This window comes from Natrix helvetica (assembly GCF_964273705.1).
Source record: "Natrix helvetica genome assembly, chromosome: 2".
Lineage (NCBI taxonomy): Eukaryota > Metazoa > Chordata > Lepidosauria > Squamata > Natricidae > Natrix > Natrix helvetica.
The window spans coordinates 57758637-57782904 of record NC_138552.1 but is presented as its reverse complement, the minus strand read 5'-3'; the positions used below and the strand labels follow the sequence as shown (position 1 = coordinate 57782904).

Sequence of the window (24268 nt, the reverse complement as noted above, 5' to 3'; positions counted from 1 at the left end):
CCGCTTTCGGAGTCGTTTTGAGGCTGAAAGGGAGCAACTAACACGTGTCCTTGCCACAAAGTGTCATTGAAATGCAATATCTTCTGTGTCTTCTCCCTCCCCCCCCCCCCAATACCGAGGGCGATTTAAACAGATTAAGGCCGAAGCAGATAAAGCGAAAGTACAGTTTGTTAGCGAGTCACTCCCCCCCCATGTCTTCCTCCTTAAAACCTGTAGCGGCAGGGGCTTTACTTTAGCTGCAGCGCCGGGCGCAAGCAGCTAGGATTGGCCGCCCACAAAGGACCTCCTCCTTTTTTTTTTTTTTATCTTTCGAATTTTTCAATTTTTCCCACGGCACACCAGGCAACATCTCGTGGCACACTAGTGTGCCGCGGAACAGTGGTTGAAAAACACTGATTTAAGGAACCAATTTAAAGGAACAACAAAAATTTTTGGAAAAATTTACCAATTAAAGATATAATTAAATAATTTGGAGGTGAGATCAATTCTCACAGCCTGGACTGAGTCTGAAAACTGGGGAGGAGCCACAAGGGCCCGATGACATCATAAGTGTAACTCAATCCGATTGGTTAATGAGCATACCCAGATAACAGGAAAATGCGTAATTTGTTATGTATCAATAATACATATCATTAAATGTTTCACTGTCTAGTAAAGCAAAAATATTATAGTTAATAAGCTTTCATAATCTAAATGACAAGTTCCCAATTTACTACAGATACGACATAGTAAAATATTGATTAAAAACAATGTTATGTTATTTAAATAATTAAAATATATTTAAAGCAAAACAGTTAGAAATAATTAATTAACCAAGTTATTTAACTTTTAGCTGCAAATTGACTTAAGGATAAAAGGCTGAGTAAGAACATATCAAATATTGCCTGTCAAGGAAAGGACAAAAGCTAGCCTGACTGCCTTATCAGACTTACAGGGTCTGAGAGGACTAGTCAAGAAAACTTTCTCATATTTCTGACAGTCAGTGGCGTAAACCAGTACTAGCGTACAGGTTTGTTTCAATAATAATTTATATTCCACTATAAATTATACTTTACCTCCAGACCCTAGCTGCTTGTAGAATCTGTATTCCAAGTGCAGTTGTGGTGCTCTTGACTTCATTGGCTCCTGTAAAAATCAAATGTTTTGTTTTGAAAGCCAAAATCTACACTAATATAATACGGATAATAAAGAGAGGCAGGCAGAAATAGATTTATTTGCAGATATGTAATGGCTCTGACGGGTTGATTATATGTGCCCGGCAAGAGACAGTACCTCCGATAACCTGGTCCCAAGCCATGAAGGGCTTTAAAGGTGACAACCAGTACCTTGAATTGCACCCGGAAGCAAATAGGCAACCAATGTGGCTCCCGCAGGAGAGATGATACATGTGCACACCAGGATCTGCACAAAACCATGCAGGCTACTGCATTTTGCACCAATTGCAGCTTCCAGATGCTCTTCAAGGGCAGCCCCATGTAGAGGTTGAATATATCAATCAGATGCATGCCTACATAAGTACAAAATAAATAATGCATACCCAGTGTTTCTAATCTCAGCAATTGTGTGGACTTCAGCTTCCATAATTTCCCAGGGAGCATGTGATATATACTTAATCGAGTTGGCACCATATACCTCCTATAGAACAAGGATATTGTCTGAAATGCTCAAAGATTGATCAATCTTACTGGAGGATAAAGTGACATCTACGGCTATGTAAACATGTATTACCAGCTCTGATTGGTAAAGTGTTTACAGTTTTCTGTGATTTCATGTGATTTCTGTCACAACTTCAGATAGACTTTCTCTGTAATAGTGCCTACTTTCTGGAAAGTACTGCAGTATTTAGAAGGTACCTACTGTTATATAGTTTACGTTTTTTAAAAAAAAAGAGTAATCATACAGGTCTACCTTATCAGATTTTGTTCTGTATCATTTAAATATCAGAAATTTTATTTTCTGTATACTTCAGGATATATTAACAGTCCAATTCAATACCTAAAATCATTAAAGATATATTCTACAACTTTCCAGAGAAGACTTATCAATATTTAGGGGCATGCAAAAGAGAAAAAACTGAGTCAAAATCTCCAGAAAATTTGAAACAGAAGAAAACAATTGGGGGGGGGGGGTGAGGCGTTGAAATGTATGAAGTACTTTTTTTAGTACACTTATAGGTATGTTTTGCTTTGCATACTATAACTAGATTTATCTCTAAAATAATATATGGAGGTGAATCATTTATTAACTGAATTTATCTTTTACTGCAAATGTAAAGTTATACTGTACTTTAAGAAATGCATGCTGTGTGGCACCCTTGAGAATTAGTCCTGAAATCTATTTTGTTTACCCTTAATATTCTTCCTTTGTGTGTCTTACTCATGATTGTCCAATGATTACTTTCATTTAGTAATTACTGCTAGGCTTATCAGTGTGAGAAATTAATTCCCAAATTATTCCAGTGTCCTCCACTGGAGCCTCAGGGTTTTGACTTATGTTCGGTCAATTCTCTAGAGATGTAGCTTCCAGATTGCAAGCACCTGACCCCATGATGTTGGAATTGGTTGTTACATTGATTTTTGTGAATATTTGATAAGCCTTTAAAGGGGGTTTAAAGACCTATTTATTCGACTTGTGGTTGGGTGGATGTGGGCCGGTTTTTTCTACCTTATTGGAAGGAGTTTCTAGTTTAAAACCTGTTTTATATTAAATATCAAGAAAGCAACTGTCTGAAATATTGTAGGGTAATTATCATTTAAAGCATAGCATTTTAGAAAAATGTATCTATCTTTTTCTTTCAAGTTAACCCTAACAAAAATAAAATGTTAAGGAAAAACATTGCATTTTTATTTTATGCCTTCATGTCTCCACTCGTTTCCCATTTCATTAAAAGAAGCACTTTATTCAGCAAATCAACCATAACTTCCACCTTCATTTAATAATAACAAGAAAGTAAACTCATTACTGCTTAAATGGCATAAAGAAGTTCAAATAATGTCTTTATTGAATGGAAAGTAATTTGGGCTTCTAACGTTTATAGCAATAATGGAGGCATAAGGCTATTTGAAATCTTTAGCATAACAAATACAGAGGCTGGCTATCATTCCAACATCTTAGAAATTTCTAGAAGTTATACTTAAGCTGAAGATATGCAGGAAAAGATATTCCTCTTTTTGACAAAGTGTTTTAATCCAAAACAACACCGGAAGATTCACTTTCCAACTAAGTAGATAGCATATAGCTGACTGCCAATATATTATAAAAGGAAACACAGAAAAATGGATATATTCTAGCCATGCAAGTTGCAGCAGGATTAATAAAGAATAAAAAACAGATATAGAAAAAATACAAAAATTACTTCAATTGGACAGTATATAACCCAAGATGTACATTTGTAAAATCCAAACAAAGAAGTTTAAAATTACTAAAATGACTGAAAGTCATCATATATCAAAATTGGCTCCAAAACAATCCAAGATATGCTCAAGATATGAATCTTTATCACAAGAGCATGTGGGCATCATTCAAAAAGTCCTTGTACCTTAACGGTAAGGCCAGTGGATTACCAACCACAAGAGATTAATACACACACTCACATATAAAAGCATACGTGATTTCTAGATTAAAATGAAAATAGCCAAAGAGGAACAGAGAAAGCAGCCCGAAGCCAAAGTACAAGGGAAAAAATGGGTATAAACTTTTATATGGACAAAAGGTAATAGATAGCATTGAATAAAAAAGGAATCAAAGCACCTAACAAAGATAGAATACTTTAAAACCAAATGCAAACCAAGATCATAAGAATTATATTAAACTGCTCAGCAGTTTAATGCCAACAGTGGCATTATAAAGATTATCTCATGAGAGAGAGTTGAGGCAAGTGGAAAAAAATAGCCAAGATTATCTGAAGGTAGATTATAACCCAGATCTCTAAGTATGGCAGTTCTGAACAATCAATCTGAAGAATTTATCTTTATTACATGTTGTCTTTGTTTTGTTCATCCATCCATCCATTTTTTTATAAAAGTTTTTTTTAATTTTCAAAAAAAACACAACACATAAAATCTTCCTTCTTTACATACTGTAGAAAGTGTATCAGTTGGTTACAAAAGACTTTCGTGCATCTCTTCCACAGTCATCAAGCATAATTCATGTTAACTCAAGTATTTTAACTCAGATATTTATACATGTTACCATCATCATACCTCCATTTTCATTTGACTATAACTGTTTAAACGTCCTTCATCATAAAATATACCAAGATTTAATACATAACCACATATGGCTTTTCATTTACTATTTCTAAAATCCTCCAATAACACTGAATCCTTATGTCCTATTCTAGCTAAATATCCATAATATTTAATAACAAAGTTTTCTAATCCTTCTTTCCAAATCCAAATTCCAAAATGTTTACAATTTACATCCCATTTCCTTATGTTGTACCCATAAATATATATATATATGTTATTATCATTATCCCTCCTTTATTTGACTATATCCTGTATCATATCATTTTCCCCCCTAATAATCAAGACGTAACTGAATCTAACTTAATTCTTTTTTTCATTAACATTTATATATAATCCAAAAGGATTTCTAAACTTCCTTTCATGGGTACCATTCAATATTCATATCCAGTATCATAACACTACACATTGTATACATTATTATCATTATCAATTTTTTATTTAACTATATCAATTGTCACTAAATTTCACTAAGTTTAGCTAGTTTTAAATTATACTCTTCCATTTATCAACCTGTATCTTTCCAGTAGCAAAACAGTCTCATATCTTTTGCCATTTATGGTGTCAGTCCTCTAATCATCTCCTTAATCAACTTTGTATGGACTCCTCTTAGCAACTCTTTGCTTATAAAATCTCTCATGTAATTTCGATGCCCTTCTTCTGTTTCCTTAATCAGCTTATCTTTGATTGTCGGTAGTGTTATTAATGATATTGCTAATAAAGTTTCTCACTTTAAATCCATAAAATCTTTTGTTTTCCCTTCTTCTGTATTTTGCCATCTGGGGTAGATTTTCCCCTCCATTTAATTCCCCTTTCAGAATTCCACTCTTTCCCTTTTCAGAGACAAACCAATCACCATAAATATCAGCAATTTTAATTTCTTTATATTCATTTTCCTCTTTGATTTTTAGGATTTTAACTGCCACTTTTTCCATTTGATTAGCATCTTCAACTTCTTCATCATATTTTGCTGTTAGGTGCACTAAGTCTTCCAACTTATTCTCCATCCTCTCATGTGTATCTGATAATTTCTGTATTTCTCAGAGTATCTTTTGCAGACTTAAAACTTCTTTCTGCTGTTGAAATTGTACCATTATCTCCAGCTAACAAACACTGTGTCAGCGTTCCAAATATCATGCATGAAATCAATCAGAGACCAAGGCAGAATCATCCTTAAAGTTCCAATTTAATCATACAAGCATGTTGGCACGTCTGTGGAATTCCAACTTCGATTCTCTTCCTGGAATTCCATCCAGTTGAAAGTTCATAACCCTATCCCCACACCCACAATCCATCACATGTTCCAATCATCATCTTCCACGCTGGCATCTACACCCCTCTGCTTCCGGTCAGGTGTCGAGGTGCGGAGACAAAAGATGACCTTGAGCTTCTAGAAAAGAATCACAACAATGCATTCCACAATCCTACTCCTTTCTGTTCCCCCCTCCCAACTACTACACTAATGAAACAGCATAAGAAATTAATAGAAAGTGTGGCAGGCCAAAGATACTAAAAGAAACATAACTACAGGCCTGACACACTGTTGCTCTAGCTTAGAAGGTTTTAACAGGATTAAGCCTAGATTCACAATAACATTTCAACTTTCTCTGGTTAAAAATATACTTCAAAGGGACATCTGTATGCTTTTCTTCTTATCACTTTCTATAAACAAGCTGTGAGATCTTGAAGTGCCAAGCCAGGATAATCAGTGAAAAAAAATAAGTGTTTCATTTCCAATACACAAACCTCCAGCCTCCAAGTAGCAGTGTTGCAACGTTACAATTTCTTTGTTTCTTTTTGTATCTTTTTTGTATTTCAAGTTTTAAAAAAGTCCAATTCTTAAAATAAGTTAGAAAAACACCCACAGTAATGAAAGAGAATTTTTGTCCATAGATTACAGAGAATAGTAAAAGAAAAAAAATAGAAGGAAACTTAATCCATTCGTTTTAAAAGACTTGCATAAATTCCATCCGTGAAGATAGTGTTTAAAAAGTAAGATAACCCACTGTCCAAAACCAGTCCAAATTTAATTCCGCTGCTTATTTCTTCTGTTCTCCAATTTAAATTAATTTTAAGTTTTTTTTATAGGTAGTCACTTTTAAAACAATAAAAATTCCTCACCAGCTGGAAACACTTGCTCTTTCCATATCCTTCCGTTTTGGAGCCGCCCCACATCATCAGCCAAATGGCTGGATTTTTTGTCACCGGCTTGAAGAACTTATCTTGGGTCAATCAGGGACTTTGGGATGTCCCTGAGATCAGCAAGACGTATTCTTCCTATTCACCGTCTCTGTGGGACGGTTTAGATCCGTTTGGACCACCCAGTGGCAAAAGTATCGACTGCGATCTCAGAGCATTGAGATCATATGTCGTCTCGTAGAGACTTGGGCTCCTCCCCCCTCATCCATCCATTTTTAATTAAATATATTGGCCATCCAGCTCCAGTAGATTCTGGGAGGCATGCATAACTAGAAAAAAAAACATAAAGCAACTAAAACATTATTTAGTCAGCCCAGACTAAAACAACAATAAACAACAAAATCAACAAAACAAAACAGGGTCAATTAAATAAATAATAGACATCAACCTCAGGCATGGGACCAAATACAAGTTTTCAAAGCTCTCTGGAACTCTAGGAGAGAGAGCATTGCCCTTATATTTGAAGGGAAGCTATTTCAGATGGTAGAAGACACATCAGAGAAGGCACCATTTCCTAGGTTCCACAAGATGGCAATGTTTAATGGACATGACATGAAGCAAAGCCACATTGCTGAAATGTATTGGATGGGCAGAAACAATTAGAGACAAGTAATTTCTCTGATATCCAGGCCCTATGCCATATAGGGTTTATAAATAAAAAATAGCACTTTGAATTGCACTGAGAAGCCAATTGGCAGCCAATGCAGCTCGCATAGCAGTGATTATATATGGGCACCCCAAAAGGTGTCCATTACTACTCATGCTGTTGCATTTTCAACCAGCTGTAGCTTCTGGGTGGTATTCAAGGGCGGCCCCATGTAATTCATTGCAATAATCTAAGTGATCAGGACATGAGTGTCAGGAAAGAACACAGCTGGAGTACAAGGTGGACCTGTGCAAAGATAAACTAAACAGTAGCTGTAACTCAGAAAGACCTCAAAGTTATGCACCTATCTTGAATGAGGAAGGATAGTTGCCTCCAAGATCAAGAACAGTAACATCCCCAACCCAGGGAGTCCGCACTCAAGTCTTGTGGCTGAAGTCTATTCTATCCCACAACAGACCCTTACTGCTTCCAGACACGGGGTCAATAAATCGCAAAGTGCCACTTGGGATAGAGATATAGAACTGGGTATCATCCGCATTGTGGTTTTGTCATAACCTCAACTTCTGGATGATCTAACCCAGTGGCTTCATATAGATATTGAATATGAGAAGAGAAAGCATCGAGTCCTGAGGCACCCTGCATGTGAGGAGCTACGGAAATATCTCGGTCTCTCTCTCTCTCTGTCAACACCAATTAGAACTGACCACTAAGGAAACAGTGAACCACTAAATCACAGTGCCTCCCACTCCCTAACCCCCACAACCAGTCCAGAAGAATACTGTGGTTGACATTATCAGTTACAATTTCATGTAGAGTCAACATAAATGTAACATAAACTGTACTAATGGTACATTTAATTGCTAGAAATTGCTTGGAGAAATGCTGGAAAGTTGGGAAGCTGCCAACAGCTTAGTGCTGACCCAACTGTCTCGGTGAACTTGAAATTACTATGCTCTACATAATACACACTCACACACATACATGCACATAAGTTGTGTGTGTATGTACATGTGTTCATATAATGAAAATCAGGTACTATTCTATCCAACCATCCTTTAGGGTTTTTTAAAAATTTGCCTTCACTTATTTTAAAAAAACTGAATAAAAATTAAATTTCAACAGTGTAAAATTGCAGTACTGATACTTTGAATAGGAGGTCATATAACATCTGTGTAATGAACTATTGGTTGCTGGAAAAACCATCAAAACTATTATCATAGTATATGCATCTTTTTATTTCATCAGAGAGAGTAAAGTATTGGTTGCTTTCAATAATAAGCAATAATCTCACTCCTATCTCCAAATCTTTAAAAACTTTTCTATATTATCCCACATACCCGTGATGGCGAACCTATGGCACATGGAGCCATGCTTGAGGGCACACAAGGCGTTGCCCTATGTCAGTTACAGCGCGCATGCTCATGCTGGCTAGCTGATTTTCGGCCTTTCAGAGGAAGTTTCCGAACTTCCGGTAGGCCTGTTGGGCCCATTTTTTGCCATCCACAGGCTCTGGAGCCTGGGGAGGGCAAAAAATGCCCCAACGGGCCTACCGGAAATCCAGAGGCTTCAGTGAGGCTTGCGTGCATGGGGGGGGCAGGGGTGTTGTGTGCACATGCAAGGGGGGAGGGCATTGCATTAAGGGTTTGGGTACGCCAGCACATGCACCCTTTTGGCATCCGAGCAGAAAAACGTTCACCATCACTGCCTTATACAATATATCACTCTCTTTGTACAGTATAAACTGACAGATGAATGTAAATGTAAGCCAGAGATGTGCAAAACATTCATGCTTCTAGTTCGAAAGGTTCATTTGAAGTTCAGAGCAGAGCCTTTGATTTTCAAACAAGATACACTGAGCACTCCAGAAGTGCTTTAGGTTTGAGTTCAAACACCTTTTTTGAGCTCTGAATATTTCTATCATAGTCAGAGCACCCACTTATTGGGTCCATGTGTTTGGGGACTGGAAATATTTTGTGCAGTTCTAAATATAAGCATGCACATTCAAACATTTCACCCCTAATATATATTTCTTTCTTTATACAGTCAGAGGTAAGAGTTTAGGCTACCTTGCAATTTTGGAAATGTTTACAACTTTTGCATTAAATTATAAATGTGGGATGTTCTATATTCCCTACATTAAAATGTCAACTGCCATATTGTTTAACATTTAATTATTAATTATCAATCTTGCATGAGATTGGAAAAGACAATAATGCTCCTGGGTTGTCTTTTTTTAACTTTATAGAAATGAAAAGTAAATTGAGCTATGAAAGCATAAAGGAAAATGTACTTCACAAGAAAATAGTCTTCACTTTTTAAAATCATACAAATACTTTTCTTCCAATGCTAAGAAATAAGTTGTTCAGATATGAAAAATGAAATTGTATTGCTTTCAAAATTATTTCATGAGGCAAACCTCTTATTATGTAACATGGTACATCAGCACAGAGCTTCTTTATTATGACTTTCATGTTAAAGTATATAATTTGAGATGATTTACATCATACAGTCTTGTAATTTAAAATCTAAGAGTGATAGAGGAGGGATATCCACATAAAAGAAGAAAGCCTATATTCCACTGAAATTATTTGAAAACCTCAATGATTTTTTTAACTTCTTGACAACAAGAGATTACAATCTTGTGCATTTTTATCTCAAATAATAACTAATGTTAACTTACCAGTTTAATTGCCACATATTCATTAGTATACAAATTTTTTCCTTAAAAAAATGAAAAACAGGAATGTTAGAATGTATAACTATAAGTAAATTCAAATTATCTTCATTGAAAGTATAGCAAAAAACATTTAATAGTGTAAGCAAAACTGACATGCATTAGTTTACAGATCAAAAACACTAATATAACTCAGTCTTCTGCTTTATCTTATTATTTCAATGTCTGAACATTATTTTAATATTTGTACTTGTGCTCATAGTAGTTAACAATTTAATACATTCAAATGTTACCTTATAGTTAAAAAACAGCAATGCATACTTTAAAACATTGTTTTTAATTCTCACTTTTCTTCCATAATGCACAAAAGACCATATCTCTTCTCATTTCCAGAATTATTTGGAACCTTGAAAATATGGATATTAGGATTCGTAGGAATGAGTGAAAGGGGGGCATAGGTGAAGAATTCTCCCATTATGTCAATGGAAGAACAAGCCAGAGCAGATATATTATCAAAATGTACAGTATTGCACAAAAGTCCTAGGTCACCACCCACTCTGTTTTAATGAATTTTTCAGTATTAAGATTCAAATGGAAAATACAGGAAATATGTACACAAAATTTAAACAAACAACAGTTTTCAGAACAAAATGGCTACTTCAGGCAAAAAGTCAATATTTAGTGTGACTTCTCTTGGCTCTAAGCACATCTTGAACTCTTTTGGGGGAGATTATCCTGAGGTTTTCTGAGGTAATCTTCTAGTATATTATACCTGGCTTCTTTCAGCATTTCCCAGATTTAGGTTTTCTTTTATTTGTTTCTCTGTTCAGGTGATCCCATACTGCCCCTATAATATTTAGCAAGCTGTTTTCCTTGCTAAATATGATTTAACTGTAGTAGTAGTGTACCTGCGATCATTATCATGCTGAAAAATAACCTATTCCCAATTGGGTGTTTTCCAAAAGGAATGACACGATGAATTAAAACTTGTCTGCACTTTTCAGCATTCCTGATTCCCATCAATATGGACAATATCGCCAACACCACTGGCAGAAATGAAACCCTAAACCAGTGGTTCCCAACCTTTTTTTTGGCAATGCTCCACTTAAGTATCTCTAAAATCCTGATGCCCCCGTGACATATAATTCGTACTTTACTCAAAAAGTGAACTCTACTCACGTGGACAAAGCCTAAAAGGCCATTAACTTGGCTTAAACAAGGTTCAAATTGCCCCCATTAAAAATCAAATTGCCTCTCTGTGGGGCGTGAGCCCCACGTTGGGAACCATTGGCCGAAATCAAGACAGACCCTCTGCCATATTTCACTGAAGGCTGCAAGCACTCATTCCTCCATTAATCTCCAACTCTTCTCACATATTGCCAAAAATTTCAAATTTCGATTCATCACTCCATAATATTCTTTTCCACTGATCCTTACTCCAGTTTTTGTGAGCTTTAGCATACTTTAGCCCAGCAATGGCAAACCTTTTTTGGCTCGCATGCCATGAGCCGGGGGAGCGCAGGAGGGTCTTGCGCAGGCATGCCACACCAATAATGCAATGTGCGACCCCCCCTCCGAGCGCATGTGCACATGGCAGACACAATAGCCCATTTTTGCATACTTTTTTCGCCCTCCCCAGACTCCAGAGGCTTTATAGGAGCCTGGGGAGAGTGAAAACAGCCTCCCCCCTCCAAGGCTTCAGGAGCTTCCCTGAAGCCTCCGGAGGGCAAAAAACGACCCTACGAGTAAACCGGAAGTCACTTCCGAATTTCTTGTAGGGCCGATTTTAGCCCTCTGGAGCGTTCAGGAGCCCTCAGGAGACTTCCCTGAAGCCTCCGGAGGACAAAAAACAACCCTACGAGCAAACCGGAAGTGACTTCCGGTTTGCTCATAGGGCCGTTCTTAGTCCTCCTGAGCCTTCAGGGACCTTCAGGAGGCTTCCCTGGCGGCTCCGGAGGGCTTAAACCAGCCCTACAAGCAAATCAGAAGTCTGTTCCCAAACTTCCGGTTTGCCTGTAGGGGCGTTTTTTTGCGCTCCGGAGGCTTCAGGGAAGCTCCTGAAGCCTCCAGAGGGGTGGGGGAGGCTGTTTTCTCCCTTCCCAGGCTCCTATAAAGCCTCTGGAAATGGGGGAGGGTGAAAATGGCTTTAGAAAAAGCTGAACTCAGCTTGCCAGCCCGCGCATGTGCACCGGCCAGCTAACAGGGCAACGCCTTGTGCGCTGTGACAAATGGCTCTGCATGCCACCTGTGGCACGCATGCCATAGGTTCGCCATCCCAGCCTTAGCCTTTTCACCTTGTTCCCCTTGTACAAAAGTGGTTTTTTGGGTTGCTACCCTTCCATTTCCCAATCAAAACCATATCCAATCAAGCTTCTCAGATTGTAGAGGGGCCAACTTGGCATCCTGATGAAGCTGCCGGATGCTGAGCCAGGTCCTTGCTGAACTCTTCCAGTCTCTCAAAGAAAAAACTATGACGAACTTCTCATAAGAATTCCAAAGTTTCCTTGGATTTCGAATCCTTTTTCTGTCTTTGACTTCTCTTGATCTCAAATTTCTTTATAACAGCTTAAATAGCAAGTCTATAATATCAAGTTTGTTTTTGACAGTGGCCTTGCCAAAAATATGGTTTCATTATCACATTCTGTGATCTTTGACATTTTGACTGGAATGATGTGATTGAAAATTGTCTTATTAGCAAGTTTCCAATGAATTACAGTCATACAACATATATGTACAATGTAATTCTCAAGCATGTCTTGCACAAACCTGATGTTAATAAACCTTTTTGTACAGCCGTCATTTTGGCATCAAATGGTAGGACACCTTTAAGTGTTAGCAATGACAGCATATAGCGTTACATTCCACATACTATTGCATAAAAATTTCCTGTATTGTCTGGTTGTATTCTAATAAGGAGATTGAGGCATAATTTTAAATGGTCATTATACCATTTCTGTAACAACAGGTCTAATGGTTGCGCAGACTTTTGAACAGTACTGTATATTTTGCTATTGTCCCATGATTCTTTACCTAAACAAAGGAATCAAGGTATTGATGGCAACTTATTCATCTGAATTTACAACTCTGATTTTTTGTATCAATTAGAAACAGTTACCTCCATCTCATAGGTAAGAGGTTGTAATTACTGCATTACAATAACTGACCTCATACAATAACTGACCTTATAGTACTGTCCTTTAATTGTCCAAACTCTCCTCCCACTTAGCTTCACTAAATGATCATGGATTATAATTATGAACAGAAAAGAAGGGGGGGGGGGAACTGATGCCCAAAAGCCTTTATTCTTGCTGGTTTTAATTTTATACAATTCTATGTCAGCATTTAACTCTTTTGTTTCCTTAAGAAATAAAGCTAAGTTATAAAGTCCTGAGGAGGTACTGCAGCCCTCAATATTTGAGATTATTCCTAGATTCTTTAAATAATGTATAGTAGTACAAATTAGCTATCTATTTCCTTGTTTGTGAACTGCTTATTCATGATTAAAAGCTTGAGGAAAACTCAGCAATGGCATCCCTATCACCAGCCTGGCAAGACAATCTGGAGACATGAGACGACAGAGCTAACTTCCTTCCTCCCTCCCATTTCAGTACTAAGAAAGCAACACCCATGCCTGGTCCATGTAAGGCGCATGACAATAACCTTCAAGCTCCAAGATGTGCCAGGACTGTACTCAGCAGAGGACCTAGGTTGTAGCTATTTTGAATCATAATCCAAAACCACAAATGCTTGTCTTCTAGGAGGTGCCATCACCAGGGAACAAGTAGCTCCTTTGCAAGGCTACATATGGCCACTGGAAGACAGTGAGTCGTGCCTGGCCTGTAGAGCATCAGCAGGCAGACTGAGGTGCCTATGGGAATATTGGATAGATTGGGACCGAAATGAGCCAGTGTGGGTCGACAGGAGTAGGCAGCCAAAAGGACAGAGATTGGGATGAACAGACAAGCGGGGGCAGTTGAAGTGCACTCTGTGGTTGTAAAAGCCAGTAGGCCTCAAGTGCCCAAATTTTGATTGCATCATTGCAGGGCCACTGCAACAACTGTAACTTTGGGAATGGTTGTAGCTATCATTTGTTTGGTGCTATCATAACTTGGAATGGTTGTTAAGCAAAAACTGTATAAAACGAATAGCATCTCTACCAGATCAAAGTAGGAAGTCTTACAAATCAGGTTCAGTGTAAGAATTCAGCTATCTACATTCATAGTCTTCTAGGTGAGGGGAAGAGATATACTGTAGAACACAGTAGAAACAAAAGAAAAGCAGACCTTTGTAACACTTCAGATTGAAGATTGAAGGGAGAAGGAGAAGGAGACCCAGTGCAGTGTAATGAATAAAGTATTAGACAAGCAAAGGGATTTAAATCTGGTTTAAATCTGTCTTTAGTCATAGAAGTTCACTGAGTCACTTTGGGCCATTCACTTGCTCTCAGTTCAACCCATCGAACAAAGTTGTTATGAAAAAAATAGGTCTCTGCTTTGCTTAGTTAAAAGTCAATACCAAATAAAAATACTAAACTGTACTAGCATATGATTTCTTAAAGCAGCTGCATGCACTTTTCCAGAGATCATGTAACTACCTCTTGATACTGTAATACCAGGTACAGTAGCACATTTAGTTCAGGAAATTGTAGAAAAGTGCTACATTCAAGTCTGCTATACCTTTTATAGGATCTTTGTGCCTTCAAATCCAAAGTACCAGACCACTTTAAAAATTCTCCATAAAGTAATAAATAATGGTTCCTCGGTTTTCCATGCAGACCAGCCTTCTGCAAAACATTGTGGGGCTTGCAAACCGCTTTCATTAAATAGCAAAAAATAATCTTTGCATTAAGATTCTAATATCCCAATTTTTGTTCAACTGAGATGACTTAAGGGCAATGATTATGGATATGGGAAAACAATTAAATACAAGGATTGAAACAAACACCAAAGCTTATTTCCTGAACTCTGCTTCTAAAGCAAGTTTACGTAATTCATAGTGTCTGATGAAAGTGTTAGAAACAACTATATGGCAGTCCAACAAACTTGGCTGCTTGTCAACTAGAAAGAACCACTGTCAAGAGTGGTTTGTCAAGTAGTATATGCAGTATGTATTGACTCTTGTGCCCTGTGAAGCTTTCTTTGTTGAATCATCATGGCAATAAAATATTTCTACCAAGGACTCAAAAGAAATCAGACACATTAAAAATACACCAAGACCTTTAAAAAACCTCTTGCTTGTTCTGTTGCATATATCTAGTTGATATCATTCTGGCTCCGTTGATAAGATTTGAAAGAAAGTAAGTTAAAATACATCCTGGGTGCTAGAAGAAATGAATGTGTTTTAGAAATGAAAATATAACAATGCTGCAATAATTTCCATGTGAGATAAATAAATAGTTAGCTTTAGAGAAACAAATACATTTTAATATGTATAACTTAAGATCCAATAACATAACCCTTATGATTTAAATATTGAAAACTTGAGGAGACAGCTAGTTCAAAAGAATACAATCAATAAAAAGAATGGAAATCCTCCTCAGAAATCTAATGGAGCAAAGATAGTGATGCTGCTGAGAACATTAAATACTGTGCTAAGAGGAGATAATGCAGAAAAGATTGAGAGTTCGTTAAAAAAAGAAGAAAATAAAATGGCAAACAATTTTAACAACCACAAAGATAGCAGAAGCAGCTAGTAAGAGTAGGCCAAGGTTTAAAGATTAGACCCATGATGGCGAACCTATGGCACGCATGCCACAAGTGGCACACCGTGTCATTTGTTAGGACACGCAAAGTGTTGCCCTGTCAGCTCCAACGTGCATGTGCACACTGGCCAGCTGACTTCGGCTTTCATTTTCTGCTGTTTTTTGCCCTCCGGAGACTTCAGGAGACTTCCCAGAAGCCTCCGGGGAGCGAAAAATGACCCTATGCTTTTTGCATGCAATGGGAAAAAGGTTAGTCATCACTGGACTAGACTAATAAAGATCAGAAATAAAAGAAACAAATCAAAACAAAGACATATGTTGAAAATGGAAAACAAGTCAGGTCACAAAAGATTACATAAAACTGGAATTATAGAGAAAGTATTCAAAAAATTATAGAGAAGGTATTCAAAAAAGGTAAATGAAATAAGGGTGGAGAAACTGCAGTGATTACAAAAGATCAGTGCAGATTTGTGAAGAACTAATATTTTCAAACTATTTTTTGTGAATTAACTTCTAGTTCTGGGTATATTATAAAAAAGATACAGGAAAACTGTAATAGATTTAGAGAATTGAAATCATGGGATTAGAAACCTTAAAACTGAGACTGAGGGAACTGGGCATGTTCCAACAGGAGAAAAGATGATGATGAGAGAGAGAGAGAGAGAGAGACAGACAGACAGACAGACAAGCATTTTTCATCTACCTGAAGAGATTAATTCCTCGTGTCCTAGAGTGCAGGACATATAAAATGATCTAATGATCTGTAAAGTTACAGGAAAGTTGATTTGACAGTGGAAACAATTATCAAGGAATGTGATGAGTTTTACTTCAATGTGGATATATTCAAGCTTAGGAGATACGTTTATTAAGTAGGTCAATCATACAGACATAAAGATTTATACTTAGAAGGGAGAATGACCATTGGCTTACCTGAAGGGTCCTTTTCTGTACACCGCGGGAGAGTCCAAGCAATGGGTTAATTCAGTCTGCTTGCCCTTAGGACTGAGGAACTATTTTTCCTTTAGCCACACCTCCTCCTGGTGTGATCAATCCCCAGAATTCTTAGAAGGAGTCAGTTCGTGCGGACGGAGCGAAGCGTCCAAAATGATGTACTGTTGACACGAAGAACCCAAATCCCGGCCTCGATAGCCAGGGTGGGTTGGACTCTCCCGCGGTGTACAGAAAAGGACCCTTCAGGTAAGCCAATGGTCATTTTCCTGTACACCCCTTGGAGAGTCCAAGCAATGGGACATACCCAAGTTATTGTCCATCTGGGCGGGCAGAAGAAGGCTCCCGGGATTCGGTCTCTGATACAACCGCCTGGAGCACACGCCTGCCGAAGGACGCCTCAGCCGAGGCGAAAATGTCCAATTTATAGTGTCGCACAAAAGGTGAAGGAGAGGACCACGTAGCGGCCCTGCAGATGTCCAGGATTGAGGCCTGGGTGGCCCAGGCCGCCGAGGTAGCAGCACTTCGTGTGGAGTGTGCGGTGATGCCGCGCGGAACGGCTTTGGATTGGCATTCATAGGCTGACGCAATGCAGGCACGAAGCCACCTGCCAATCGTGGAGGAAGAGACCTTCTTCCCTAGGGAACCAGGCTGGAAGGAGAGGAAGAGAGCCTCTGACTTCCTGAACTCCGCAGTGCGGGCGATGTAAACCTTCAGGGCCTTCCTGACATCAAGATTATGCCAGGAACGCTCTCTAGGATGCGACGGATGAGGACAAAAATTTGGCAACACAATGTCTTGCGCTCTATGAAACCATGAGTTTATTTTGGGAGTAAAGGTCGGGTCCAGCCTCAATATGACCCTGTCAGGGTGGATGACGCACAGGTCCTGGCGAAGAGACAGCTCCGAAATCCGGCGAGCGGACGTGATGGCAATCAAGAAGGCTGTCTTCAGCGTCAGGAATCGAAGAGAAGTAGTGCGTAGGGGTTCGAATGGAGGGCCAGAGATGGCCCGTAGGACCACGGACAGCTGCCAAGTGGGGTAGCGATGAACGGTGGGAGGGCGAAGGTTAGAGGCGCCCTTGAGGAAGAGGCGCACCTTCGGGATTTTGCTGAGAGGCAAAAGGGGGTCACCCGACCAGACGGTGGACAAGGCCGCCACTTGGCGTCGAAGGGTGTTCGGGGCCAGGCCCTTGTTGAGCCCCGCTTGAAGAAAGTCAAGGACTCTGGAAACAGGCGCGGTCGTCGGCTCGATGAGTAGCTCCTCACACCACTTTGCGAAGGCGGCCCAAGACGCGTCATAAATTCTGGTGGTTGAAGGACGTCTAGCCGCCTGAATGGTGCTCACAACCTCCTCTGACAGGCCTTCGCCTTTCAGTTGGTCCCCCTCAAGTGCCAGACGGCCAACTGGAGCCACTGGGGCTCTGGATGAACCACGGCCCCCTGGCTGAGGGAGATCTGGTCCGGAGGGATGCGCCACGGAGGAGACACCGACAGGTGGACAAGGTCGGCGAACCACGACCTGCGGGGCCAGTGTGGGGCCACGAGGAGAACTTCTGCCCCCTCTGCGATGACTTTGGAGATGAATTGAGGAAGGAGAGGCAGGGGAGGGAAGGCATACAGTAGCTCGCGGGGCCACCTGCAACGCAGTGCATCTGTCCCCTCCGCCCCCGGGGTGAAGAACTGGGAGAAGAAGCGGTTGAGCTGCTTGTTGTCCCTGGACGCGAACAGGTCTACGGTCGGAGTTCCGAATCTGTTGGACAGCTGGTGGAACAGGCGAGGGTCCAGTTTCCACTCCGCAGGATCTATGGTTGTCCTGCTCAACCAGTCCGCCTGTGTGTTGTCCACTCCGGAGATGTGGTCGGAGCGGAGAGATTCCAGATGGCGCTCCGCCCAGCGGCCCAGGGACTCCGCCTCTCTCATCAGTGCTCTGGATCTGGTGCCACCCTGGCTGTTGATGTGGGCCTTGGTGGCCACATTGTCCGTCATCAGACGCACATGTTGACGATGGATGGACCGGCTGAAATGGCGCAGGGCCAGGCGAGCAGCTCTCAGTTCCAGTAGGTTGATGCTGTAACTGGTTTCCACTTGGGACCACTTGCCCTGGACAACCAGGGAACCCATGTGGGCTCCCCAGCCGGAGAGGCTGGCGTCTGTGGTGATGATTAACCTCTCGGGCTCCTTGAATAGGTGGCCCTTGAGGACGGCCGTAGACACCCACCAGCGGAGAGACCTCTTCACCTCCGGCGGGACACGAATCAGCCTGGGAGAGTTGCTCCTGGATGCCCTCTGGTGCGGCAGCAGCAGCCACTGAAGCGCCCTGGAATGCAGGCGGGCCCACGGCACGATGGAGATGCAGGAGATCATTTTACCCAGCAGCTGCGACAGAAGGACCACTGGAGCCTGCCTCAAGCTCATCACCTTGTGGGTCATGGACCTTAGACCGTCCAACCTGTCTTGGGAGAGGAAAACCCTGCAGAAGCTGGTATCTATCACCGCCCCCAGGTGTACAAGTCTGGTTGTTGGAGTGAGATGGCTCTTCTCTATGTTTAGAGTGAAGCCGTGATTCCTGAGGGATCTCATGGTGGTTTGGAGATCCCGCAAGGCCTGCTGCCTGGACGACGACTGGATAAGGATGTCGTCCAGGTAGCACTGGAGCCTTATGGGCCTGCGTCTTAGCTGGGCCGCCACTAGCGCCAGAACTTTGGTAAACGTCCGAGGAGCGGACGAGAGGCCAAATGGGAGAGCTTTGTACTGGAAGTGGCGACCGGCATAATAGAAGCGCAGGAACTTCCTGTGCTGGGGACGGATGGGAATGTGGAGGTATGCCTCTTTGAGATCTATAGATGTGAGATCTCCCTGTCGAATCCCTGCCAGAATGGTCTGCAGGGACTGCATCTTGAACCTCCGGTAGGCGATGTACCTGTTGAGCATTTTGAGGTCCAAGATGGCTCTCCACCCCCCCCCCCGAGTTCTTTGGTACCAGGAAGAGGATGGAGTAAAAACCCCTCCCCTCTTCGCCCTGGGGAACGGGTTCCACGGCCCTGATGTCTAGTAGATGCCTGACTTCCTGGTACATGCGCTCCCTCTTTTGAGGGCAGGATGGGACGGGGCACCGGATGAAGGTCCGGGGGGGAGGGACAGGAACTCCAGGGAGAGGCCTTCCCTGACTATCTGCAGAACCCAAGCATCCTTGGTTGTCTGGGCCCAATGGGAGGCAAACAGCTGGAGCCGACCCCCGATGGGCGCCAAGCCCGGGCAGTCACTTTGACTTACGGAACGGCCTGTTGGAGGCCCCACCGCGGTTATACTTGCGGAAGCCAAACTGTTGTCTGCCTCTGTCCCGAAAGGGTGCCCTGTCCTGGGACCTGTCGCCCTGCTGACCGAAGGACCTATTGGAGGGAGAGAAGGAAGAGGCAGAGGTGGAAGGCTCGGAGGCACGAAAGGACTGCCTCCTGGAATAGGGAGCGGTCTTACGTTCCTGCTTCTTGTTTAGAGAAGGGAGGATCTTCCTCTTGTCCTTGGACTCGATGAGGAGAGGATCCAGGGACTCGCCAAATAATTTGGACCCCTTAAAGGGGGCGGAAGCCAGTTTCCATTTGTTTTTCTGGTCTGCTTGCCAATGGCGGAGCCAGATCAGACGGCGAGAAGTAATATTAGAGCCGAGTGCCCTGGAGGCGAATTTAGTGGCGTTAAGGGATGCGTCAGCGGCGTATTGGGAGGCCGCGATTATTTTGGACACGTCCTGGTGGAGGCGGACGTCTCCCGCCGGGAGCTTGGTCAGAAGCTCGCGCAGCCAGATAACTGAAGCCCTATTAAAAAAGGAGGCGGATGAAGAGGCCCTGATGGCCCAGGCAGCCGCCAGATGGGTCTTGTGGCACGCCTTTTCCGCCTTCTTGTCCTCCGCCTTAAGGCCTTCCAGAAGGTCGGCCGGTAGGGAGGAATTAGAGGTGAGTGCAGCGATGGGCGGGTCGACAGTGGGAAGGGCCAGAAGGTCTTCCAGCACTGGTTCCATAGTATAAAGCTTCCTATCTACCCCGCTAGGAGAGAACTGCGTGGCTGGTTGAGCCCACTGGCGCTGGATGAGGTCGAGAAACAGCCCCGGGACCGGCACCAACTCCTGTTGTGGAGCTGGAACATCGAACATGACCGCATTGGGATTAGCCGGGGCGGCATCTGCCGCCGGCGCGGCTGGTTTGGGCTTGATCCCCACCCTGGTGGCAGCCATGACCTTGTGGAGGACATATTTAAAAAGGCTAGGCTTGAACAGACCCGCAAAGGCAGGCGCTTCGGGAGGAAGGTCCTCGTCGTCCGAAAGACCTAGCACCTCTGGGTCCGGGTCCTCTATGGCAGAGACCTCGCTGACCACCGAGGACTCCAGGGAAGGATGGCGGGCACGCTTGCTAGGAGGGGGAGCTGCCTGACCACATTTTGGGCCCCTAGGGGCCACTGCAGTGGGATTCTTAAACTTCATGGCTTCCGTGATGCCCTTAGCAATGGCACGGGCCATCAGTTCCTGCATGCGGGGAGATAGCTCTTCTGAGTCAGAGTCAGGATCTAGGCCCTCCTCCAGGGGGGGGTGAACCTCACCCGGCATGTCATCTATGCTAGCATCTCCAGGGGGAGGGGCCTGCTCGCAGGCCCACGAGGGGACCGGGGAAGCCGGCTCCGCAAATGACCTATTTGGGGACAGGTCCTGGGACTCCACCTCCTCGGCAAGGACCAATTGGAGATCCTCCCGGGGGGGAGGGATTCCGGAATGGGACTGCTCCCTGCCTGCCTGGCGTCTGGCCTTCTCAAATTGCTTGTCAAGGGCCCGCTGGCGCCTTTCAGCATCCTTGGCCTCAGCCACAGAAGGGGTTCTGGAACGCTGTTTCCCAGAACTACCCCCACCACTCTTGCCCGCACCCCCACTCCCCGATGAGGAGGAACCCTTGCTAGGGGCCTGAGAGAGGCTCGGCCTAGTATCTTGGGAATCGGGGGGAATGGGCAGGTCCATAGTCAATGACCACACAAGATGGAGCAAGGCTATGACAAGGCAGAAGTTAGAGAGAGAGACTGGTTGCTGCAGGGGGAACAAAAACAAAAAGATTTGTCAAAATTGTTCTATGCACAGTAATTGAGGCAATACGTCTGAAATCATCCCATGCTTAATACCAGTCAGAGGCCCAGGGGTAGGATTGGGGCCTGCACCGAGGCGCAAGGCTCCGCAGGAGAAGCAGGGAGGAGAATGACTAGAAAAAAGGCTTTGGCCTGCGCTTACTTAGGCCTCCTCCCTGAGCCGGTATAATGACCGTTGGTATGGCCCAGGAACCAGCACCGCTCGCAAAAATAGGTAAAAAGACGAAGGTGGTGGCCCCAGCCTGAGAAACCCTTGCCAGGCCCTGCCACCTCCAGCGGTCTCCTGATAACGAGGCTGATGCAAAATGGCGGCCATGGCTGGGCGCGCTTTTTTCGCGCCTAAAATGGCCGCCGCAACAGCGTGGGGCTAAGGGAGAGCGAGGAGCGAACGCGCCTTGAATGGCGACGATCGCTCACTCCTCCCTGCGGCAGAGGTCCTCTAGCAGGCCGGGGAACGAAAAAACTACGTCTAAAATAACAAACGAGGGGCCTGGGAACGTAGGAACCTCGCCGCTGCAGCCGCGCCGTTTTAAACGACAAGCGGCAGGCCTCCGAAGCCGTCCCATAGAGATAGGCTGAGGGGCACCCCCACCACCTTCCAGCTTACCTCCTGGCCTTCAAACGAAGATTCTGCTGGAGAGAAACGCAGCAATGAGGAGAAAAACGTCTCACAATGTTGGGGAAATGTTAGGAAAGAGGAAGAAAACGCAAATAGAGAGTCCAAGCCAAAAAAGGATTAATTCAGCTCAGAGCTCTAGCTAATTACGTCCAAACGGGCTGACTGAGGAAGAATTCTGGGGATTGATCACACCAGGAGGAGGTGTGGCTAAAGGAAAAATAGTTCCTCAGTCCTAAGGGCAAGCAGACTGAATTAACCCATTGCTTGGACTCTCCAAGCGGTGTACAGGAAAAAAAAACATTCCCCTTCATTTTCACAAGGAATATTTGGAATTACTGTTTCTAAAAGGAGAGCTGCCATAATGTCAGCCTTACCAGGTAAACCAATCAGGAAGCACAAGACAAACTAGTTCTATTTTACTGTAAAGCTACATTATCATAGGCTAAAGATACAGAAGGATCTTGACAAACCTGCACATTGGGCACTATCTAATAAAATGAAATTCAATGGTGAAAAGAGTAAGGTTCTACATTTAGGCAACAAAAACGAAATGCACAGGTTCAGTATAGGTGGTACCTTGCTAAATAGTAGTAACTGTGAGAGGGATCTTGGAGTTCTAGTGGACAACCATTTAAATATGAGCCAGCAGTGTGCAGCAGCTGCCAAAAAAGCCAACACAGTTCTAGGCTGCATAAATAGAGGGATAGAATCAAGATCACGTGAAGTGTTAATACCACTTTATAATGCCTTGGTAAGGCCACACTTGGAATACTGCATTCAGTTCTGGTCGCCACAATGTAGAAAAGATGTGGAGACTCTAGAAAGAGTGCAAAGAGCAACAAAGATGATTTGGGGACTGGAGACTAAAACATATGAAGAACGGTTGCAGGAACTGGGTATGTCTAGTTTAATAGAAAGAAGGACTAGGGGAGACATGAGAGCAGTGTTCCAATATCTCAGGGGCTGCCACAAAGAAGAGGGAGTCAAACTATTCTCCAAGGCACCTGAGGGTAGAACAAGAAGCAATGGGTGGAAACTAATCAAGGAGAGAAGCAACTTAGACTAAGGAGAAATTTCCTGACAGTTAGAACTATTAATCAGTGGAACAGCTTGCCTCCAGAAGTTGTGAATGCCCCAACACTGGAAGTCTTTAAGAAGATGTTGGATAGCCATTTGTCTGAAACGGTATATGGTTTCCTGCCTAGGCAGTGGGTTGGACTAGAAGACCTCCAAGGTCCCTTCCAACTCTGCTATTGTATTGTATTGTATCAGAATATTGTAAGCTTGAAAATATAATGCTCCTTTTACAGTGACCATTTGAAATTACAACAGCACTGAATGAAAAGACTTATGGCCTTTACCCCAAGTTACATCCGTTGCAACGACCCCTTAATCATGTGAACAAAATTCAAGCACTTGAATCCACCCATCCTTATGACCAACCCACAGGGATGCTGCAGCACCACCATCCTCCATTATCTTCCACCCTATCTGGAGTACTTCAGAAGGTATTTGGAGGAGAGGGATGTCCAGGGACATCCAGGGCAGACCATGTGTAAGTTGGGGAAGTGCTGCAGTGCAAACCTGGGACTGTGCCAGGCCTCTGAGGGCCTCCTCTGAGGAACCTCTTAATGATCACAACAGGGACAGCAGGGATTTCTGTCAGGCTCAAGGAACTAGAACAACCACCTAATCAGAGTTGGTTCTTTATTGTTGCATGCCTATTTGCAAGAATCTTGCCAGACTGACTCTTAGCAATAGCCAGATAAGGGTTTCAGGGATTCTAGAGGAAGTCAGTTCTGCGTCACTTCCTGCTGTGCAAGGACACTAGCTAACCTCATCACACCTCCCTCTCCGCCCCCACCCTAACTGGAGATTCCATCACAGTTTTAGTAATTCAGCAATGTAATCACATTAATACTCCACTTAATGACTGTCACAACTTACAACTATAATAAATAATGTCACAACTTGTAATAAGCGGGCTTATTATGGCTGTAAGTAGATGATTATAACAAAACCTTGTAGGATCTGAATTGGTTATCATTAGGTTTCCAGGCGCAATTAAAAATACTAATTTTTATTTATAAATAGTGTTCCTCTGCCCAATGAAAGATATTCTCAGAAGAATATGCTGATATCCCATTTTTATG

General features: G+C 42.6%; 1 protein-coding gene across 7 annotated transcripts in view; it reads right to left on the bottom strand.

The window, feature by feature from the left end:
- CSNK1G3 (casein kinase 1 gamma 3) overlaps window positions 1-24268 on the bottom strand; it is an 83608-nt gene that overhangs the window by 39997 nt on the left and 19343 nt on the right. For all 7 annotated transcript variants that reach the window (XM_081941658.1, XM_081941655.1, XM_081941657.1 and 4 more), the window contains 2 exons: window positions 9734-9774; window positions 1056-1125 (listed from right to left, as the gene is read on the bottom strand). In XM_081941658.1, coding sequence (XP_081797784.1) covers window positions 1056-1125; window positions 9734-9774 — 111 coding nt within the window. The remainder of the gene's footprint in view (window positions 1-1055; window positions 1126-9733; window positions 9775-24268) is intronic.